This window comes from Mirounga leonina, unplaced genomic scaffold, assembly GCF_011800145.1.
Source record: "Mirounga leonina isolate KUSES-001 unplaced genomic scaffold, KU_Mleo_1.0 Mir_114, whole genome shotgun sequence".
Classification (NCBI taxonomy): Eukaryota; Metazoa; Chordata; class Mammalia; order Carnivora; family Phocidae; genus Mirounga; species Mirounga leonina.
The window spans coordinates 39078-55056 of record NW_023270265.1 but is presented as its reverse complement, the minus strand read 5'-3'; the positions used below and the strand labels follow the sequence as shown (position 1 = coordinate 55056).

General features: G+C 55.9%; 1 protein-coding gene across 1 annotated transcript in view; it reads right to left on the bottom strand.

Annotated features, from left to right (window-relative positions):
* Positions 1–15371, bottom strand: part of SLC29A3 (solute carrier family 29 member 3) — a 41029-nt gene extending 25658 nt beyond the window's left edge. Inside the window, exons 1-2 of the mRNA XM_034986954.1 lie at positions 14945–15371; positions 11424–11725 (exon numbers count right to left, since the gene is read on the bottom strand). Coding sequence (XP_034842845.1) covers positions 11424–11725; positions 14945–15371 — 729 coding nt within the window. The remainder of the gene's footprint in view (positions 1–11423; positions 11726–14944) is intronic.
* Between the last annotated feature and the right edge of the window lie 608 nt (positions 15372–15979).

Below are 15979 nucleotides of genomic sequence, written 5' to 3'. Positions count from 1 at the left end.
CCACATCCCTAGGAAAGGAGAGTGGCTCGCGCTCCCACCCCCACTCCTGGGACTCCTCCCCTGCCCACCCCGGGCTGTAGCCCCTCCCCAGGTTCCCACCACTCAAGCGTCTCCTCGGGCCTGGCCACCCTCTGCCTCCCTGACCCCAAGCCATGCACACGGGTCTGGTCCTTGTCTGCCTCGCAGGGTCCCGCTGCATGCCCTGCTTCTCTACGCAGCCTCGCCCCTCGGCCCTCCTCAGTCTCCTCGGTGCATGGTCCCCCTTCTTTGGCCCCCTTCCAGGACACCCCAGGGTCTCCAGTTTGGTTAAATGAGGGTGCCTGTGAGGTAAGAGAGGCCCGGAGGGGAGATTACGGATGGTGTCAAGTAGCAGGCTGAAGAGGGGTGCTTGTCTCAGAGGAACTGGGGATCCATGGAAGAAGGCTTCTGAACAGCACGGACATGCTCAGTGCTGGGCACAGAGGGGTCCCCTGGCCAGGGAGGGTGGAAGGAACCGAGGGGGAGCAGGTAGTAGTGGCCACGGATGGATCCATTCATTTCTTCACTTTAAGACACAGTAAAGACAGCTGATCTGCTAGAGGCCACGCACTTATTCAACAGTCACAGCTGAGCACCTTGTAAGTGCCAACATGTGCTAGAGCCTGGGAGGCCGTGGGGCTCTAGTGAGGGAGGCAGGAAAAGGAGTAAATAGCAAGTTCAGAAACAAAAAGACTGCATGTCACATTAAATGCAATGAACAGGAAAACCAAGTAAGGAGCTATAATATAGCCAGGGCAGTGGGGGGGGGGGGGGGGGGGGCTGATGTTGGCGAGGGTGGTGAGCAACTGCCTCTTAAAGGAGCTGATGTTTGGACCCGAGGATAAGCGATGCAAGGGGTGAGGGGAAAAGCATTCTGGGCAGAGGGAACAGCATGTGGTTGGCCCCAAGGCAGGAGTGAGTTTGGTGTGTTTGAGCACCTGGCAAACCAGGCTGATCCTGGATTCAGGGAGTAAGGGAGAGAGTGGGGAGACCAGGCTGGAGGCAGGGGCAGGCTGGGGTGAACAGGCTGGGGTCAGAGTTTGGACCTTATTCTAAGTACAACGGGAAGCCACTGCCGGATCCTAAGTGGCTGGGAAACCTGGTGCTGGTGCAGTCATGGAGCCCTCCCCACACTCTGCTGTTCTGAGTGCTTTTCATGTATTCACTCCGTTGATGCTTATAGCACCCCTCCCAGGGATGAGTCCTATTGCAGATGAGGAAACTGAGGCTCAGAGAGGTCAGGCACTCGCCCAAAGTCACGCAGCTCAAACCCAGCTCTCTGTCTGCAGAGCTTGTCCCTTTCCCTGGCGCAGTAGACAGCCTCTTCATTTTACGTCTTAAAGGACCACCTCTGTAGCTAATGGAGAATGGTTTGCAGGGGGGGGCCCTGGGAGCCAGCGGCCAGCAAGGCTGAGGCTGGGGTGCCGGCCGTGGAGAAGAGAACCAGAGGCACTTGAGATGTTTGCGGAGGTGGGGTTAACAAAACTTCCTGACAGACTGAGCGTGGGGGTGGACAGAGCAACACAAAGGGGACCCCAAAGTTTCAGGCATGACCGACCTGTTATCAGCAGCATGTATAGCTAACGGGGCAGTGGAGGGCGTCTGCTCCGGTGTCACCTAAGTGTGCCCAAACAACAACCCCACCAGGATTCCAAACCCCTGAGTGTGGCACCACGGCGCAACACCCTGGGAGCAGGGTCCTCCTCCTGTTCCCTCTCCTTGCCAGTCCAGCACCAGACAAGTCTTTCACAAACACAGATTAATTCACCATTCCGCATGTATTTGCTGAACTCAATAGATAGTCTAGGCCCCAAGTTCCTGCTTTTATGGAATGGATGGTCTGGTCAAGGAGACCGTCGGCAAATGCATACACAAATAAATGAACGACATGTCAGGCAGCGATCCGAGTTCCAAACAGAAATTCAGCACGGTAGGTCCCTCTATAACAGATCTCAGAACACTAGTGCGGAAAGACCTGAAAGGGAGTGTCTGGTCCAGGGGTGGGCAGCCGACTGCCCCTGGGGCCAAATCTGCCCGCCTCCATGTTTGTAAGTACTAGAAACTGGTCAGGCCCATTTGCTGATGGATTATCTGTGGTGCAGAGCAGAGAAGCTGTGAAAGAGATCACGTGCCTTCTGGCCGTTTGCAGAAAAAGTCTGCCAACCTCCACCTAGTTTCTTAGATAAGGAAACAGAGCCCTCAGTCACCCAGCAACTTTGAAACACAATAAGAAACAGAACCAGCTCTCCTGAACCTCAGGTCTTTCTACCCCCGGAGGTGAGCACAGAAATTGGAAACATGACTCCTGCCAACCCTTCCGCCCCACCCCTCCACCAAACCCCTCCCCGACAAGGCAAGCTGCTCTTTGATTTTCAGCCTTTTTCTTCCCCTACCCACTCTTCAGGCCGAAACCTCAGCAGGCAGAGAAATGGCTCAGAACCAGTTCGAGGCAGGGGTCAGAGCAACAGGGAGCCTAGTCGGTCCACACGCAAGTGATCCCGACCTCTGAGGAGTGACTGCTGATTCGGGGCTTGGTCACTGCTGATGCTCAGGCCAGGCTGTCCTTCCTCTTTTGCAGCCTGACCATGTGGCCAGGGCGAGGAGGAAGAGGAGGCCTTCCAAGGAGACTCCCCGCTTTCCCACACAGCCCTCGCCAGAAGGGGTGGCTTCTGCACCCCCCAGAGGGCCGACATGCTTCGGTGTCCCAGGGCTGAGAGCAGGGGACAGGGCCCAGGGATATGGCATGTGGGTAAAGAGGAGGTGGTCTGGGGGTGCTCCAGCTAGTCTCCATAGAAGGAAACCCAGGAGATCCACCAGGAAGAGGGAGAAGTCCCGAGAAGACCCAGACAGGACTTGCTTACCCAACATGCCTGCAGGGAGGCCAAAGCCCCAGCCTCACAGGCTGCTACAGGCCTCAGGTGAATGCATGTGTGCACACAGAGGACCCCCAAGAGGCCTGCTAGGACCCCTCCCCAGCCCCCGCCACCACCACAGACCCCTCCCAGAGGATGATCCCGGTAAGGAAGGCACCGGGCAAAGACTGATCTGGCTCTGCTCTCTGGATACACTTGACAATCAATCACGTTAAGGAGACACTTGAGCACTTAAGGCCCAGGCCATGTTCTAATTTGTCGAGGAAATCGCCTCTGGATTCCAAGGACAAGTGTGGGAGAAAATAAAATCGAAGGCGGGGCGGGGGGGTGTGTGGTTGGGGAGCGATCGATAGCCTGGGGGGGGGCCAGGGAGCAAGGTGCAGGTAGGGAGCTGAGGCCGTGAGCATGCAGAGAGAAAATACAAAGAGAATTTGAGAAGTCGAGGCCACCGAAGGCATGACTGACAGCATTTCAAGTCGGGCTTTTTCTCTCCCTCTGCAGGACGCAGCAAGAGCTAAACACAGAAGAAAAAGCCATCACAGGTATATTTATTGGGAACAGCATGCTGGCTGGGTCTGCAGTTAGAATCAGAGGGTGGACAAGGGAATAAAAAAAATGACTCAGTTTTGGTTCTAATTTTTAAAAATGGTTTGAGAACAGCCATCCCGCTAGTCCAAGCCACTGCGCAGCTGCGGGGGAGGGACCCACCCTCTCTGCCCCATGGTAGCACCCGTGCCCTGGGCAGGAAGCCTGGAACCCTGGCCCCTCCTGCTGACCCCTGGACTGTCTCTGCCATCTCCTCTTCTGGGATGACAGGGCTCAGACCAAATCCTACCTTGATTTGGGTTTAGCACCATGCTTTGGAATTCTGCTCTTAAAAAGTGGATTGCCAAGTGGAGTCCACCGTGCATGTTTTTCCATTTGGAGGGACCTGAATGGCTCTAGGATTGGTCTGCAGGAGCATCACGTTCCACAATGGTGCAAGCTTCTCAAGGAACAGCGGGTAGAACAGAGGAGTGGTTCCCCGAAGGACCAGGAGCACCTGGCAACAGTAGCCCAGGCCCACCGTGGAGAGCAGGAGGCAGCACGGCGGGATCTGGGAATCTGGGCATCTGCCAAGTGTGCCAGGAAACATGATGCAGACTCAGATACCCCTGGGTCACAGCCCCGCTCTCGGCTTCACAGCCCTGGGCCATCAGCAAGTTACTTCTTGCTTCTGCTTTCCTCCGCTGTCAAATGTGGGCAAAAATGCATCCCTGTGGCCGGCTGGAGGCAAACAGGCAGAGCAGGGTTTTTCAAATTACAGTTGCAGCCCACTAAAGAATATGAAATCCACCTAATGGGTCATGACTACAGCTTTGTTTCCTTTTATCTTTGGCTGCCTTCTCTCCTGTTCCTAAGGATGAATCACCTGCATTCTTTTTTTCTTTAAAGATTCTATTTATTTGAGAGAGAGTGAACGAGCACAAGTGGGGGGTTTGCAGAGGGAGAAGCAGACTCCCTGCCGATGCAGCACTCCATCCCAAGGACCTGAGATCGGGACCTGAGCCGAAGGCAGACGCTTAACCGACTGAGCCACCCAGGCGCCCCTCACCTGCATTCTTTTCTGGGCCCCCCTCCCTGTGCCCCGGAGCCCATGCCCTCTGCTCACGGACCTCACTCGCCGAGTACACAAGCTGGCTGCCATTTCTCCTGAAGGAAAAAGAAAACCAAACCAGAAAATCCATCCCGTATCTTGACACACTTCCCTGGAACTCCCGTCTTGTTCCTCTCACATGAGTTAGAAAGCTGCCTCCAGGTCCCTCCCCCATCCCCCATCCTCCAGCAAGGTCCAGCGTCTGCCCCTCCCCCTCAGCACTGCTCCCCAGGGCCACCGCAGACCTACACAAGGTTAGAGGTTAAATCAAAAGGCAGCTCTCCATCCTCAGCCCAGCTGGCTTTAGCCACTTATAAGGTCATCACGGATGATCACTGGCTCCTCCTTGAAAACTCCAGCCAGAGACTGTTCTTGCATGCGGATGCTGCCATTTCTGTTACAGACGTGGAAGTCTTGCCGGTGAGGTATGCACGGGGCAAAACCAGTCTGGAAACATTCGAAAGCACTGGTCTGGAGCACAGGGTTGAGAGCATGTGACAGTCTGGGTTCAGACAGCCCAGTTTGAGTCCCAGCTATCACTTCCTTTCTGCTTGGGAACAAATTACATTTTTTGAGCCTTGGTTTCCTTCTCTGTAAAATGGGTATAATACCTATCCCTTGCAGCTATAGTAAGGAAAGGGATAATGAAAATAAAGCCTCTGGCACACGGCGGGTTGTTGAATAAATCCTGAACGAACCAGCGCCCTTAGCACATGGTGAGAGCTTCCCTCCCAGTGATATCTGGGTCTGGAGGGGAGCTTTGACAACCTGCCCTGGAGGAAGTTCTTCCAGAGAACTCTCATCATGTAAGTCCATAGGGTGGGTGCTCTGGTGAGGGGCAGAGAACAGCTCCTCATTACCCCCATGAGGTAACCTTTCCCTTGGATCACGTGGCTGCATGTTGGCCTCACCTGGGAACTTAAAAATGCTTGTGCCCAGGCCCCTCCTTCAACTGCACCAGAAGCAGGTGGGTGGTTGGGGCAGCGGGTGGGCTTTAAAAGCTCCCCAGAAGATTCTAGTCTATTCCACCAGGGTAGCTGGAGAGGCCAGAGAGCATGCTGGTTAGCAACACAGGCTCTGCTCACCTCCAGACTGCTCCCGAGCCCAGTTCTGTCGCTTGCTAGCAAATGACCATGGGTCAGTGAGCCTCAGTTTCTCCATCAGGAAACTGGGGAAGATAGTCCCTAACTCACCAGGTTATCCTGCAGATAAAGATGGTAGGTCCAAAGGCGGGTAGGCATGGGCTTCATGTCAGGGACTTTGTGAAGTCAGCAGGTCATTGCCAAGACCTCTGATAATCTGTCTTCCAGTTTCCTCTTCTCCGAACTAGTTCATTCTGGTTCCTCTTAACCCCACCTCTCTGAATTGGGATGTCTGCCCTTGTTAGTAAGGATAGACTTCGTAACTCATGCTCTCCTGCCTTTTTGGGGGGTGCTGAGGGGTTGGGCGAGGACTAAGGTGCTATAATGAGGGGATGTCCTAGGACCCCCCCTCCCCAACGCCACGCTGAACCAGGCCAGCCTGGGTCCCTTCCCTATAGAAGAAATCTCACTTCAGGGAGGGGGGTGGAGGGATGGGGTAACCAGGGGATGGACATTAAGGAGGGCATGTGATGTAATGAGCACTGGGTGTTATACAAGAGTGATGAATCACAGACCTGTACCTCTGAAACCAATAATACTTTATATGTCAATTAATTGAATTAAAATTAAAAATTAAAAAAAAAAGAGATCTCACTTCATGTCTATGCCAACCCACATGAAAGTGGCCGCTACGGTGGTGGCCACTATGACCCCCAGATCTTTTTCTGCTCCTTTGCAGACCCATGCCATCCCTATCTTGGACTGAGGTGATGGGGTTTCCTGCCCAGCCATACAGGAACTAATGCAACAGATTTTTCTTGTTGCTATTATGTGCTGGGCACTGTGTCAGCTGTACCCAGGGCACAGGGATGTACAGCAGGAGAGCTGCATTCTCTACTGCAAAGAGGTCACAGTTTAGCGGGGGAGGCAGGCCCATCTGGGAACTGGGTACTCTCATCACGGATATTAATGCCCCTGCCTCACACAGGTGCCGTGCGGTTAAATGAGCTAAGGCCAGCAGAGTCCTGAGCAGTGGCCCCCTCACGACAGACACTCAATACCATGAATTGTGTGGCAAGTGCCAGAGGGGGAAGTGGGCTCTGGGGACCCAGACGAGGATCCCCCTAACTCAGAAGGGTGGCAGCAGGAGAGAGTCCACTCCCTCAGACTGGGCTAGTGGGGCTCCCTCCGGTTGGCGGATGGATGGGCAGCAGCAGATCTCCAGGCCTGGGTCCTGGCCCTGTTGATACCAAGTCAGACTGTAGGTCCCACCCATGGCCTGGTCATGTCCTGCAGTCCCCTCAGAGAGGAGCCCTGGACAGGCCAAGGTGCATCAGAAGAATGTGTAAGGAGGGGGCCACGGAGGGCTCGTGGCAGGGAATGACTAAGAGAAGGCGTGCTCCCTCTCCTCTCAGAGGTAGAAAGAGGGGCGGGTCTGGCTTATACTCCCTGGCCCAGGGGCAGCCCAGACCGGCTTGCAGGAGAGGCCAAGTGGAGGGCAAGAAGTGCCCCATAGGATCAGGGACGGCTTACAGAGCCCAGAGCCAAAGGAGGACCTGGGGGCAGGGGTAGGGAAGGGATCAGGGACACTGACAGCTTGGAAGTTGGGTCCAGAATCCAGGGGTAGAGCGGAGGCACCTGTTCTCCCAGGGTGGAAAAGGAGGCCAGACCAAGGGCAGGCTCTCCATTTGGCGGAGACAGGGCGTGGGGCCGTCCCGTCTCCAGGGCAGCCCCCTCTATGCCACTCTCTGAGCTTAACCAATTTTGCAATCATCTGTCCATCTGAATTCTCTGTGACATTCTCTACCACCCTTGCTCACTATGTGACTGGAGGCAGGTTACTGAAAATCTCTGAGCGTGGCTTTTTGACTGAACAGTTAATGAGAGGCGAGTTTAACATCCCTGCCAGCATGGTGGGCCCAGAGTCAGGCTCAGAAGATGGTGGCCACCATGACGCCCCACGGCACCACCTCTTCAAAGAAATTCTTCCTTGTTTATCCTCGAATTTTCTGGACTCTGGGCCCAAAGGCCTGTGGGGGAGTTATTCAAAGTTTTGATTCCAGGGACTAGAGACGAGGGGGCAGGTGAGCAGGATGCTTTCTAAACCATCCCCCAAACTGTCCTAGGCAGAAGGGAATGAGCCTGGGAAGGGAGGTGACCTTGAAAGTCACCTAAATTGGAGGGAAGGGGGACTGTACCAACACTCCTACACAGCCAAACTCCCCAGTCAATGGTATCTGTCCCTGGGAAATATTAAAAGGCAAGTACAGAAAAAAACCCCAACATCCAGAGCTAACTGAGCTGCAGGTGGTGGCTGGAGACAGACCCATTTGACTCTTCCCCCTCCTTTCCCCAAAGTGGCCCTCAGGTGACAGAGCAGACCAGCCACCTCTTGCAGGGAAATCAGGAAGAGAGTGGGAACGAACTGGGGAGGTGGGTGGCAGGAATGAGGAATTAGGCAAAGAAAAATGGCCTGCAAAATGCAGAGATGCCCCAGCATGCTTGCTTCCCAGACCCGGCCCATGAATCGAGGGGTGACAGGTCTCTCATCTCTGATGCCAAGAGCCAGGAGCTCCGGGCAGCCGCACCTGCCAGCACTTGGAAAGAGGCAATAAAGCATCCTAGCAGGGCCTGGAATGCTAAGTGCCTGCAGCTGGGAAGGGGCTGCCTTGCAGCAGACCTCCACTGCTCGAGGCCCGCTCCCAGGCACCAGCCGAGGCTTCCTCTCCGGCCCCGGGGGCCGAGGAAATGGACGGAGGAGGGGACAGGACAGGTGCACACTCAGTCCTCTCCGGCCCCGGGGGCCGAGGAAATGGACGGAGGAGGGGACAGGACAGGTGCACACTCAGTCTAGCCCTGGGGGCCGCCATGGCCGGGTGCTGGCCGAGACAGACAGAGATCTTCTGGAAGAAGCCCAAGTGGGCTGGGTAATTTACCGAGGCTGGCAGGAACTGGGATGCTTGAGTCACGGGTATATAAAGTGGATCATGAAGCACCCCAGCTAAGCCAGACGTCTGGAAATACAGCAGGGCCACATGCAGCTCGGCACTGGGTGCCCCATCCCCCCAAGCGATGATAATGATAATAATGTTCGCACAGCACTTAGGAGTGGGGGCGCCAGAGCCAGTGCTCAGTGCTTTGTGTGCATATTAATTTACCAAACCCTCACAACCTTACGGAGCTGAGCCGGTGGTTAGTAGCATCTTCCTGCTCGGGGCCAGGAAGCTGACGCAGCCCTGAGGCCAGAGACCCAGGCACCAGAGTAAAGGCAGGGTTTGCGCCCCAGCGGTAGGCTTCCGGAAGCCATGCCCTAGGGAGTGTTTCTCAAACTCGAAGGGGCCGGTCAGTCACCTTGGGGGCTTGGTAGCCTGCAGCTCCTGACTCAGCTGGCCTGGGGTGGGGCCTGCATCATTAACAAGCTCCCAGGTGACGCCTGGTCCAGGGACCACACCTTGAGTAGGAGGCTCTCAAGTCCCGGACCACCTTCCCAGGACACCTCTTCAGCTGTGGAAATGGGTTTACGCTGCGCTGCTCTGGCCCTGGGGGCGTCTATGAGTCCCTCAGTTGACACAAACAGGCCTTAGCAGGGTGTCAGAACCAAGGGGCTGAGGCCAGGGGAGGGGGTGTGAAGTCTTAGAATACCTCTGTCCCTTCCGCACCTCAGGCTAATTTAATCCCAGGCGCTGCGGTGGGGCTCAGACTGGGATTTTTTTAAACTCCCTGTGTGATTTCAATGTGTGGCCATATGCAGTCTCAGAGACAGACAACAGGGATGCTCCAGTCATTGTGTTAGATTTATCCCTACAGAACTGGGGAAAGTTCTTTGGGGTTAGGTCAGGGATTTCAAGGGGTGGTGAGCCACACGCCTGGCTATGGCTAGGGTCTGCTAGGGTTCCCTCTTCTTGTCCCCTAGAGGAGGGGGCAGCTGGCAACCCTCCAGCCTGGCATGCTTTCAGAGATGCGCACACTATCCCCACCCATGAGCTTCCAAGAGAGAGCAGACACCAGCCTAGATCAGCTGTGGACTCTGAGGCTCCTGATAGAGATTACCCAAACCTCTGAGCTCTCTTCTCCACTCGGCCTTGCCCTTGGCCTCCATCCTGTCTTCTACTTGCCCAGCCCAGTCCTAGCAAGAATCCTGCTAAGTCCATTTATGGAGAAGCCCCCCACCCTTGATATGCAGCCATCCTCGATATCTGAGCAAGCTCCTCATCCCCCACCCCTGGTGTGCAATGCCCTTGGCCTGCCTTTAGCAAGAATCCCCCTGCCCTTGATGGCTCCTCTTTTTTCCATCCACTAATTCCTCTAATTTTCCATCCACTGAGCTCTCACCCTGCTCCTTGGCTATAAATTCCCACATGTCTTGTGGTATCTGGAGTTGAGCCCGATCTCTCTTTCTTATTGCAACAATCTTGAGTTAAGCCTTCCTTACGTTTTAACAAGCGGCAGAGTAATTCCCGTCTTTAACACTGCCGCTGACCAAGGGAAAAGTCACGCCACAGAGTGAGCAGCCCCGGTGGCGGGAGGGGGCTTGTTGTCACTAAACACTAAAATGTCCACGCCTCACCTTGGCATTCAAGGCCCAAGCAATGACTTCAGGGCCGAGGCAATGATCTCAAGCCTTATTTTCCCCTTACGTGTACCCCCCATACAGGAAAACTCAGTGCCTTACTGCCCCTCACACACCTGAGCGTCCCCCCCATCCTGCCTCTGCTCAGGCTTTCCCTCCCACCTGGAAGATCCCCTCCCTTCTAGTCCACATGCTCTGAGTCACAGTGATCCCTCCCCTGGTGACAAGACTACTGATCCCCCAGTCTTCATTTCCCGTCTCCCACAGCTGTACAACCTCCCATTTTAGCTGGGCACACAGTTCTCTGGGATAACAACTACATCTAAAGGCTACATTTTGGGCGCCTGGGTGGCTCAGTTGGTTGAGCGACTGCCTTCGGCTCAGGTCATGATCCTGGAGTCCCGGGATCGAGTCCCACATCGGGCTCCCTGCTCAGTGGGGGGTCTGCCTCTCCCTCTGATCCTCTTCCCTCTCGTGCTCTCTGTCTCTCCTCTCTCTCTCAAATAAATAAATAAAATCTTTAAAATAAATAAATAAATAAAGGCTACATTTTGCAGCCTCCTTTGCAGCTCATGTGGTCATGTGACTGAGTTCTGCCCAGTGGCATGGAAGCAGAAGCAATGTGTGTTACTTCCAGGAATGTTCTTATGCCTCTCCTTCTCCTCTTGCCGTGATCGCTGGAGCTCCAACAGCCATCTTGGACTGCAAAATGACCTTGACCATGGAAGCTCTACATGGTGGAGCAACGAGGTTCCTGACCACATGGGACATCGTACCAGCGTTGGGCTGGCCCCTCCAGACTTGAACAGGAGAGAAAAATTCGCTTCCATCTCGTTTTACACTGCTTTTTTTTGGAATTTTCTGTAATAGCTGAACTTCCTGCTATCAGAGCCGCCTTCTCAAATCCCTGGAGTCATGACCTCTGGGTTCTTGGGCTCACCACAGGACAGTGCAGAGAATCACCACTTGCATCTTCTGCCCAAGTTAAGACAGTAAGCAGGCTGGAGGCTGCAATTGTGTCTTCCCCACCACATGAAGCATGAGGCTTCACCCACCACACAAAGCATGTCTCAGGACTGAGGTCTTTCTACCGTACTCCACACAACACACTGGTTTGCATCCATATTCTCAGCAGGCTGCAAACCTTCCTGGAACGGTACACCCAAGTATACTCGCCCCATCCAGGCTGCTTGCTCCCACGGCCCCCACCCGCTCCCCGGCTCCCAGGACGAACGCTCCCTTACCAGGATGTCCGAACCCACGGGTTCCTCCCCCGAGGCTGGGTTGGAGCAGTTGTGGAGTTTGAATACCCAGTACTCCTTGGCAGTGATAAAGAAGTTCCATGGCAGTAGGCCGCCAATGCCCAAGCTGAAGAAGATGATGTAGGTCCCATGGAAGCGGTCCTCGGGCCTCTGCAGGCCAGGCAGTGGGTGGTCGAGCAGCTTCTCAAGCAGTGTTTCCCGGTCAGTGCGGAGGGAGCTGCTTGCCGTTCTGTAGGTGGAGTTTGAACTGTGATGAAAGTCATCCTCGGAGGCCATGGCCACGGCTGGAGCAGAGAGACACAGAGACAGGGCAGGAGATCAGAAGCTTAGGCTGGGTCCGGCTAGGGACTCACCCGTCCCGCAAAGCTGACTCTGCCCGGACCCTGGGTCACCACAGCATGGTTCGAGAGCTTCAGGTTTAAGGATCGGGGAGAACGACAAGATGCCAGAACTATAAGTGACCAAAGCATCACCCCCATCCCCATGCAGGACAACATAGGTAGCCAACAAGCTGTGGGCTGGCCGGGAATAAGGCCATGTGATGCAGTGGGACCTACGGCAATCGATCCAGAAGGGCAAACCTGAGCTCAAGGCCTTCAGCTGTCTTTGCAGCCATTTAAAAAAAGGGATTAGGACCCTTGATAGGCAAAGCATGTTCTCCAAACTCTTTTCAACTTTATGTGAGAAAAGTAAGGAGCAGGAAAGTGCATAGAATATGTTATTATTTGTGCAAAAAAGCAGACAGGGCTGGGCTGGGTGGGGAGGAGAATATCCTGTGGAAGGACCCACGGGAAATTTCAGAGTGGTTGCCCCTGGGGAGGGAGGGGTCTTCACTGCCTCCTCTTTTGTGCCTTTGGAATTCTGAACTATGTGAAGGGATTATGTATTCAGAAATAAAATTATAAATAAAAATAAAGGCATTCAAATAAAATAACATTTAAAACAAAAAACTAAAACCATGGTGTCTAGAGCTGCCTGGAGAAGCCAGTTTGAGAGATCGAATAGTCCACTCCCTCATTTAATTTTTGGGAAACCAAGGTCTGAAGAGCAGAAGGTCACAGACCAGGTCCATGGCCAAGCCTGGATTTGTAGCTCCTGCCCGGGTCCCCACCTCTATCCCTCGCATCCCATCAGGAGACAGCCACTCCCAATCTGTGACAGCACCTAAAACTTAACTGAAATTCTGGGATGCCTACATGACCTTGGGCAAGTCACCATGCTTTTGAGCCTCAATTTCCCTATCTGTAAACCGAGGGAGGCCTTTTTTACTATGCTTATATAACTGCAACTGGCTGCCAGTGCCTGGCCTGTGATAACAGCTGCTGCAGGAACGTGAGCATCTTCCCCGCCATCCTGGGCTTGTCCCCTGGCTGGCTGGCTGCTGAATGGCTGCAAAGTAGTCTGCCTGCTTCCATGCTCTATATAGCACCTAGCACATGGCGGCAGCTTGATAAATGAGCAGTACTTCCACAGAGCTGAGGATGGGACATTGTAGTAGTTCCTGCAGTAGTTCCCCCCACCCCCCCAAGTACATCAAGAAATGAACTCGGCTCAGCCCCCTCGGAGGCTGAACCTTAGACTCACAGCATCCAGCCAGGCCCTCCTGCCCTGGGGAGACGGGAATGCCCTGTCACATGGGCACACAGCCTTCTCTGGTATCTCAGGAGAGCCTCACAACATTCCTTGGAATTAAGCAGGACAGGAATTCGTGCCTCCCTTTTTTCAGAGGCAAAGAATGAAGCCTTGAAGGCAGTTGATTTGCCCCCCATTCAAATAGTAAGAATTCCCAGTAGCTAAAATGAAATCCGGTGCTCATGCAATGTCAAGGTCTGCACCTCGCACTTGAGCCTGACAACAGCACAACATGACAGGTACCACTCTAAGGCTCATTTCACAGATGCAGAGTGAGGCTCCAGAAGGTTCAGTCATTTGGCCACGGTCACACAGCTGCCAAATGGCAAGGACGAGGCTACATAGCCAAGCAGTCCGAGGCCCACCCGGGAGAGGAGGCTGGCTGGCAATGTGAACCCATGTCTGCTGGATCCAAGCACAGACCTCCTTCTAGAAGGCCTCACGGACAGTGAGCTGTGAGCGGAGGTGAAGAGGATGCAGGGCACCCTCACCAGTGTTTGCTGAATGAATGGACTCTGTCTGGGTGGCCAGGATATTCCCTCCTACGGGGGCAGCATGTACCCTGGAGCGGGCAGGCAAGAGGCTGCCAGATGCCCGAGCGTGCAAGCCAGCAAGTCTATTTTCCACTCCCCTGGCTGAGCAGCGCCCTTCCCTAGCCTTGTTCCACAGGAAGCCCAGCTCTGACAAACTAACCAGTGTGAGCACACATGCAGTGTGCGTGCCCAGGTGCAGACACACACGCATTTCTCAATTAGTGTTTAGAAATGTAAAAACTATGACCCATGTAGGACAACAGACAAAGGACAAGTGGTTCTTTCCAGATGCTCCAGCTACAGGGGTGGGGGCAGGGGCCCGCGGCCGGCTTACTCCGGCCCACTCTCATCTCCACCCATCTATTTGTCCAGGGCCATTCAGCCTTGACTGAGCTCTTGAAGAAGGAACCAGAAATTTTCTCTAACCTGGGTCACAGGCCAGGGCACTGAAGTGAGCAAAGTCTTATTACTCTTTATAAAAGCTAGCTGCTGGCTTTTGGATTAAAAAGAAAGAAAGAAAGGAAAAAGAAAGCTAAGAAAGAGCCCTGGTGTCCCCAGCGTGGGCTGGCTGTGGCCTGCCCTGTACTCCAGTCACCTGCAGGAGTTTGCCAGGCTTGGCGGGGCTCCTTTCCTGGGCGACTTGGGGGATGGGGCAGCACCCCCACAAAGAGGCAGAAGTGTGTGGTGCCCAGGCTGCTGCAGACCACCATCTGGAACTGGGGGCCTGGTTCCCAGGAGGTTTCTGACTCTGGCTCAGTCAATCTCCCCACTGTGCCTCGATTTCCTCATCTGTGAAATGAGGGTAGGGGAGCTGGTGATGCTAACCCATGGGAAAGCACTTCTGGGGAACACAGGGTGCCACCCAGACACCATGGCAGAATCGGCTTTGGGGTTGGAGGCACCCCCAGCCTCAGACTCCCCCAGTTTGAACTAAGAGTCAGCCACCTTCTGGATACTTTGGGCTGACTCGTCCATACCCAGGCCCCCCACAACCAGGCGGTGAGGTCCCGTGTCAGGAAATCCATGAGGAGGAGGAAGAGGAGGGGAGAGAATCCAGGGGAGAAAGAGCATAGCGACCCAGAAAGGGGAAAATTAGCAGGGCGTGGGGGGAGGGGGCAGGAGTCAGAGGGGGCACGACGGGGAGGGATACAGCGAGAGGTGAGGGGCGCCGCAGCGGGGTGGCTGGGGCTGGTGGGCCCCCCTCCCGAGGTTCCCGCGGAGCAGCCCCCAGGAGGGCTCCTCGGGGGAGGCCGCCGAAGCGCGAGCCCAGGGGGCGGCCGGGAGCCTGAAGAGCCGGCCGGGGGTCAGGTCCACGCCCGACCTCCGGCCCGCACTTACTGTCGCCGCCGCGCCGCCGCGCCGCCGCCACCGCCGCCGCTGCCTCCCCGGCCGCCGCGGCCACTGCGAGTCGGGGCTCCGAGGGGCCGCAGGCCGAGCTCCGCCTCCCGGCCCCGCCCCGCCTCGGCCGGGCCGCCGACGCCCGCCCTTCCCGGTTTGCAAACCCTTCCCGGCGCGGCGGCCCGGCGTCCCCGCGCCCATTGCACAGGCGGGGCGAGCGAGGCGCCGGCAGCCCCGTGCACCAACCGCGCGGGCCCTGGAGCGCGCGCCGCTCGGCCGCTCGGCCTCCCGGCTGCTGCGCGCGCTCCTTCCCCCCGCTCCCCGGGAGCCGGCCCCTGCGGTCCCCAGAGCCTGCGTCCGGGACCCGGAAGAGCTCCCGCTCGCCCCCAGACTCCTGCAGAGAGCCCCCTCTAACTGCAGCGCCCATGCCCCTGCTGGCCCAGCCACCCAGCTTCGGCGCCTAGTGTCAGGCCTCCTGTGTGCCAGGCCAGCGCCATGACGCTTTTCCTTGTCACCGCCTTCCGGAGGCCCATTGTCTGGCTGAGGCGGAGGGGGAGCTGGGCCCGGGGCGCAGGGTGGGGGGGTGCGGCGGCTACCGGTCCTCAGGACCATCCCTCCAGGCCCTCCCACCAGCCCCCACACATTCGTGTTCGTGTCCCAACGGCAGGCCAAGGGGGCCACCTTTACCCGCCCCTCTTCCTCTCTCTGCCATGCCCTTTACCCCTCGCAAGCCTGAGGGCCAGGGGTGCAAGTATGCCCCTTTCACCGACAGGAGAAGGCTGGGCTTACGGGAAGCCGAGATGGAGATGGGGTTCTAAAACCCCCGCCCGCCTGTGATGGCCTCCGCCACAAGGGTGCGCCCAGTGCTGGGTGCTCTTGGGGCAAGGTGAGGCTCAGGACAGTTGCCTTCATTCGACAGACCTACTGCAATGAGGACCTGTGATACCGTGATATAAATATATATTTGGGGGCGCCTGGGTGGCTCAGTTGGTTAAGCGACTGCCTTCGGCTCAGGTCATGATCCTGGAGTCCCAG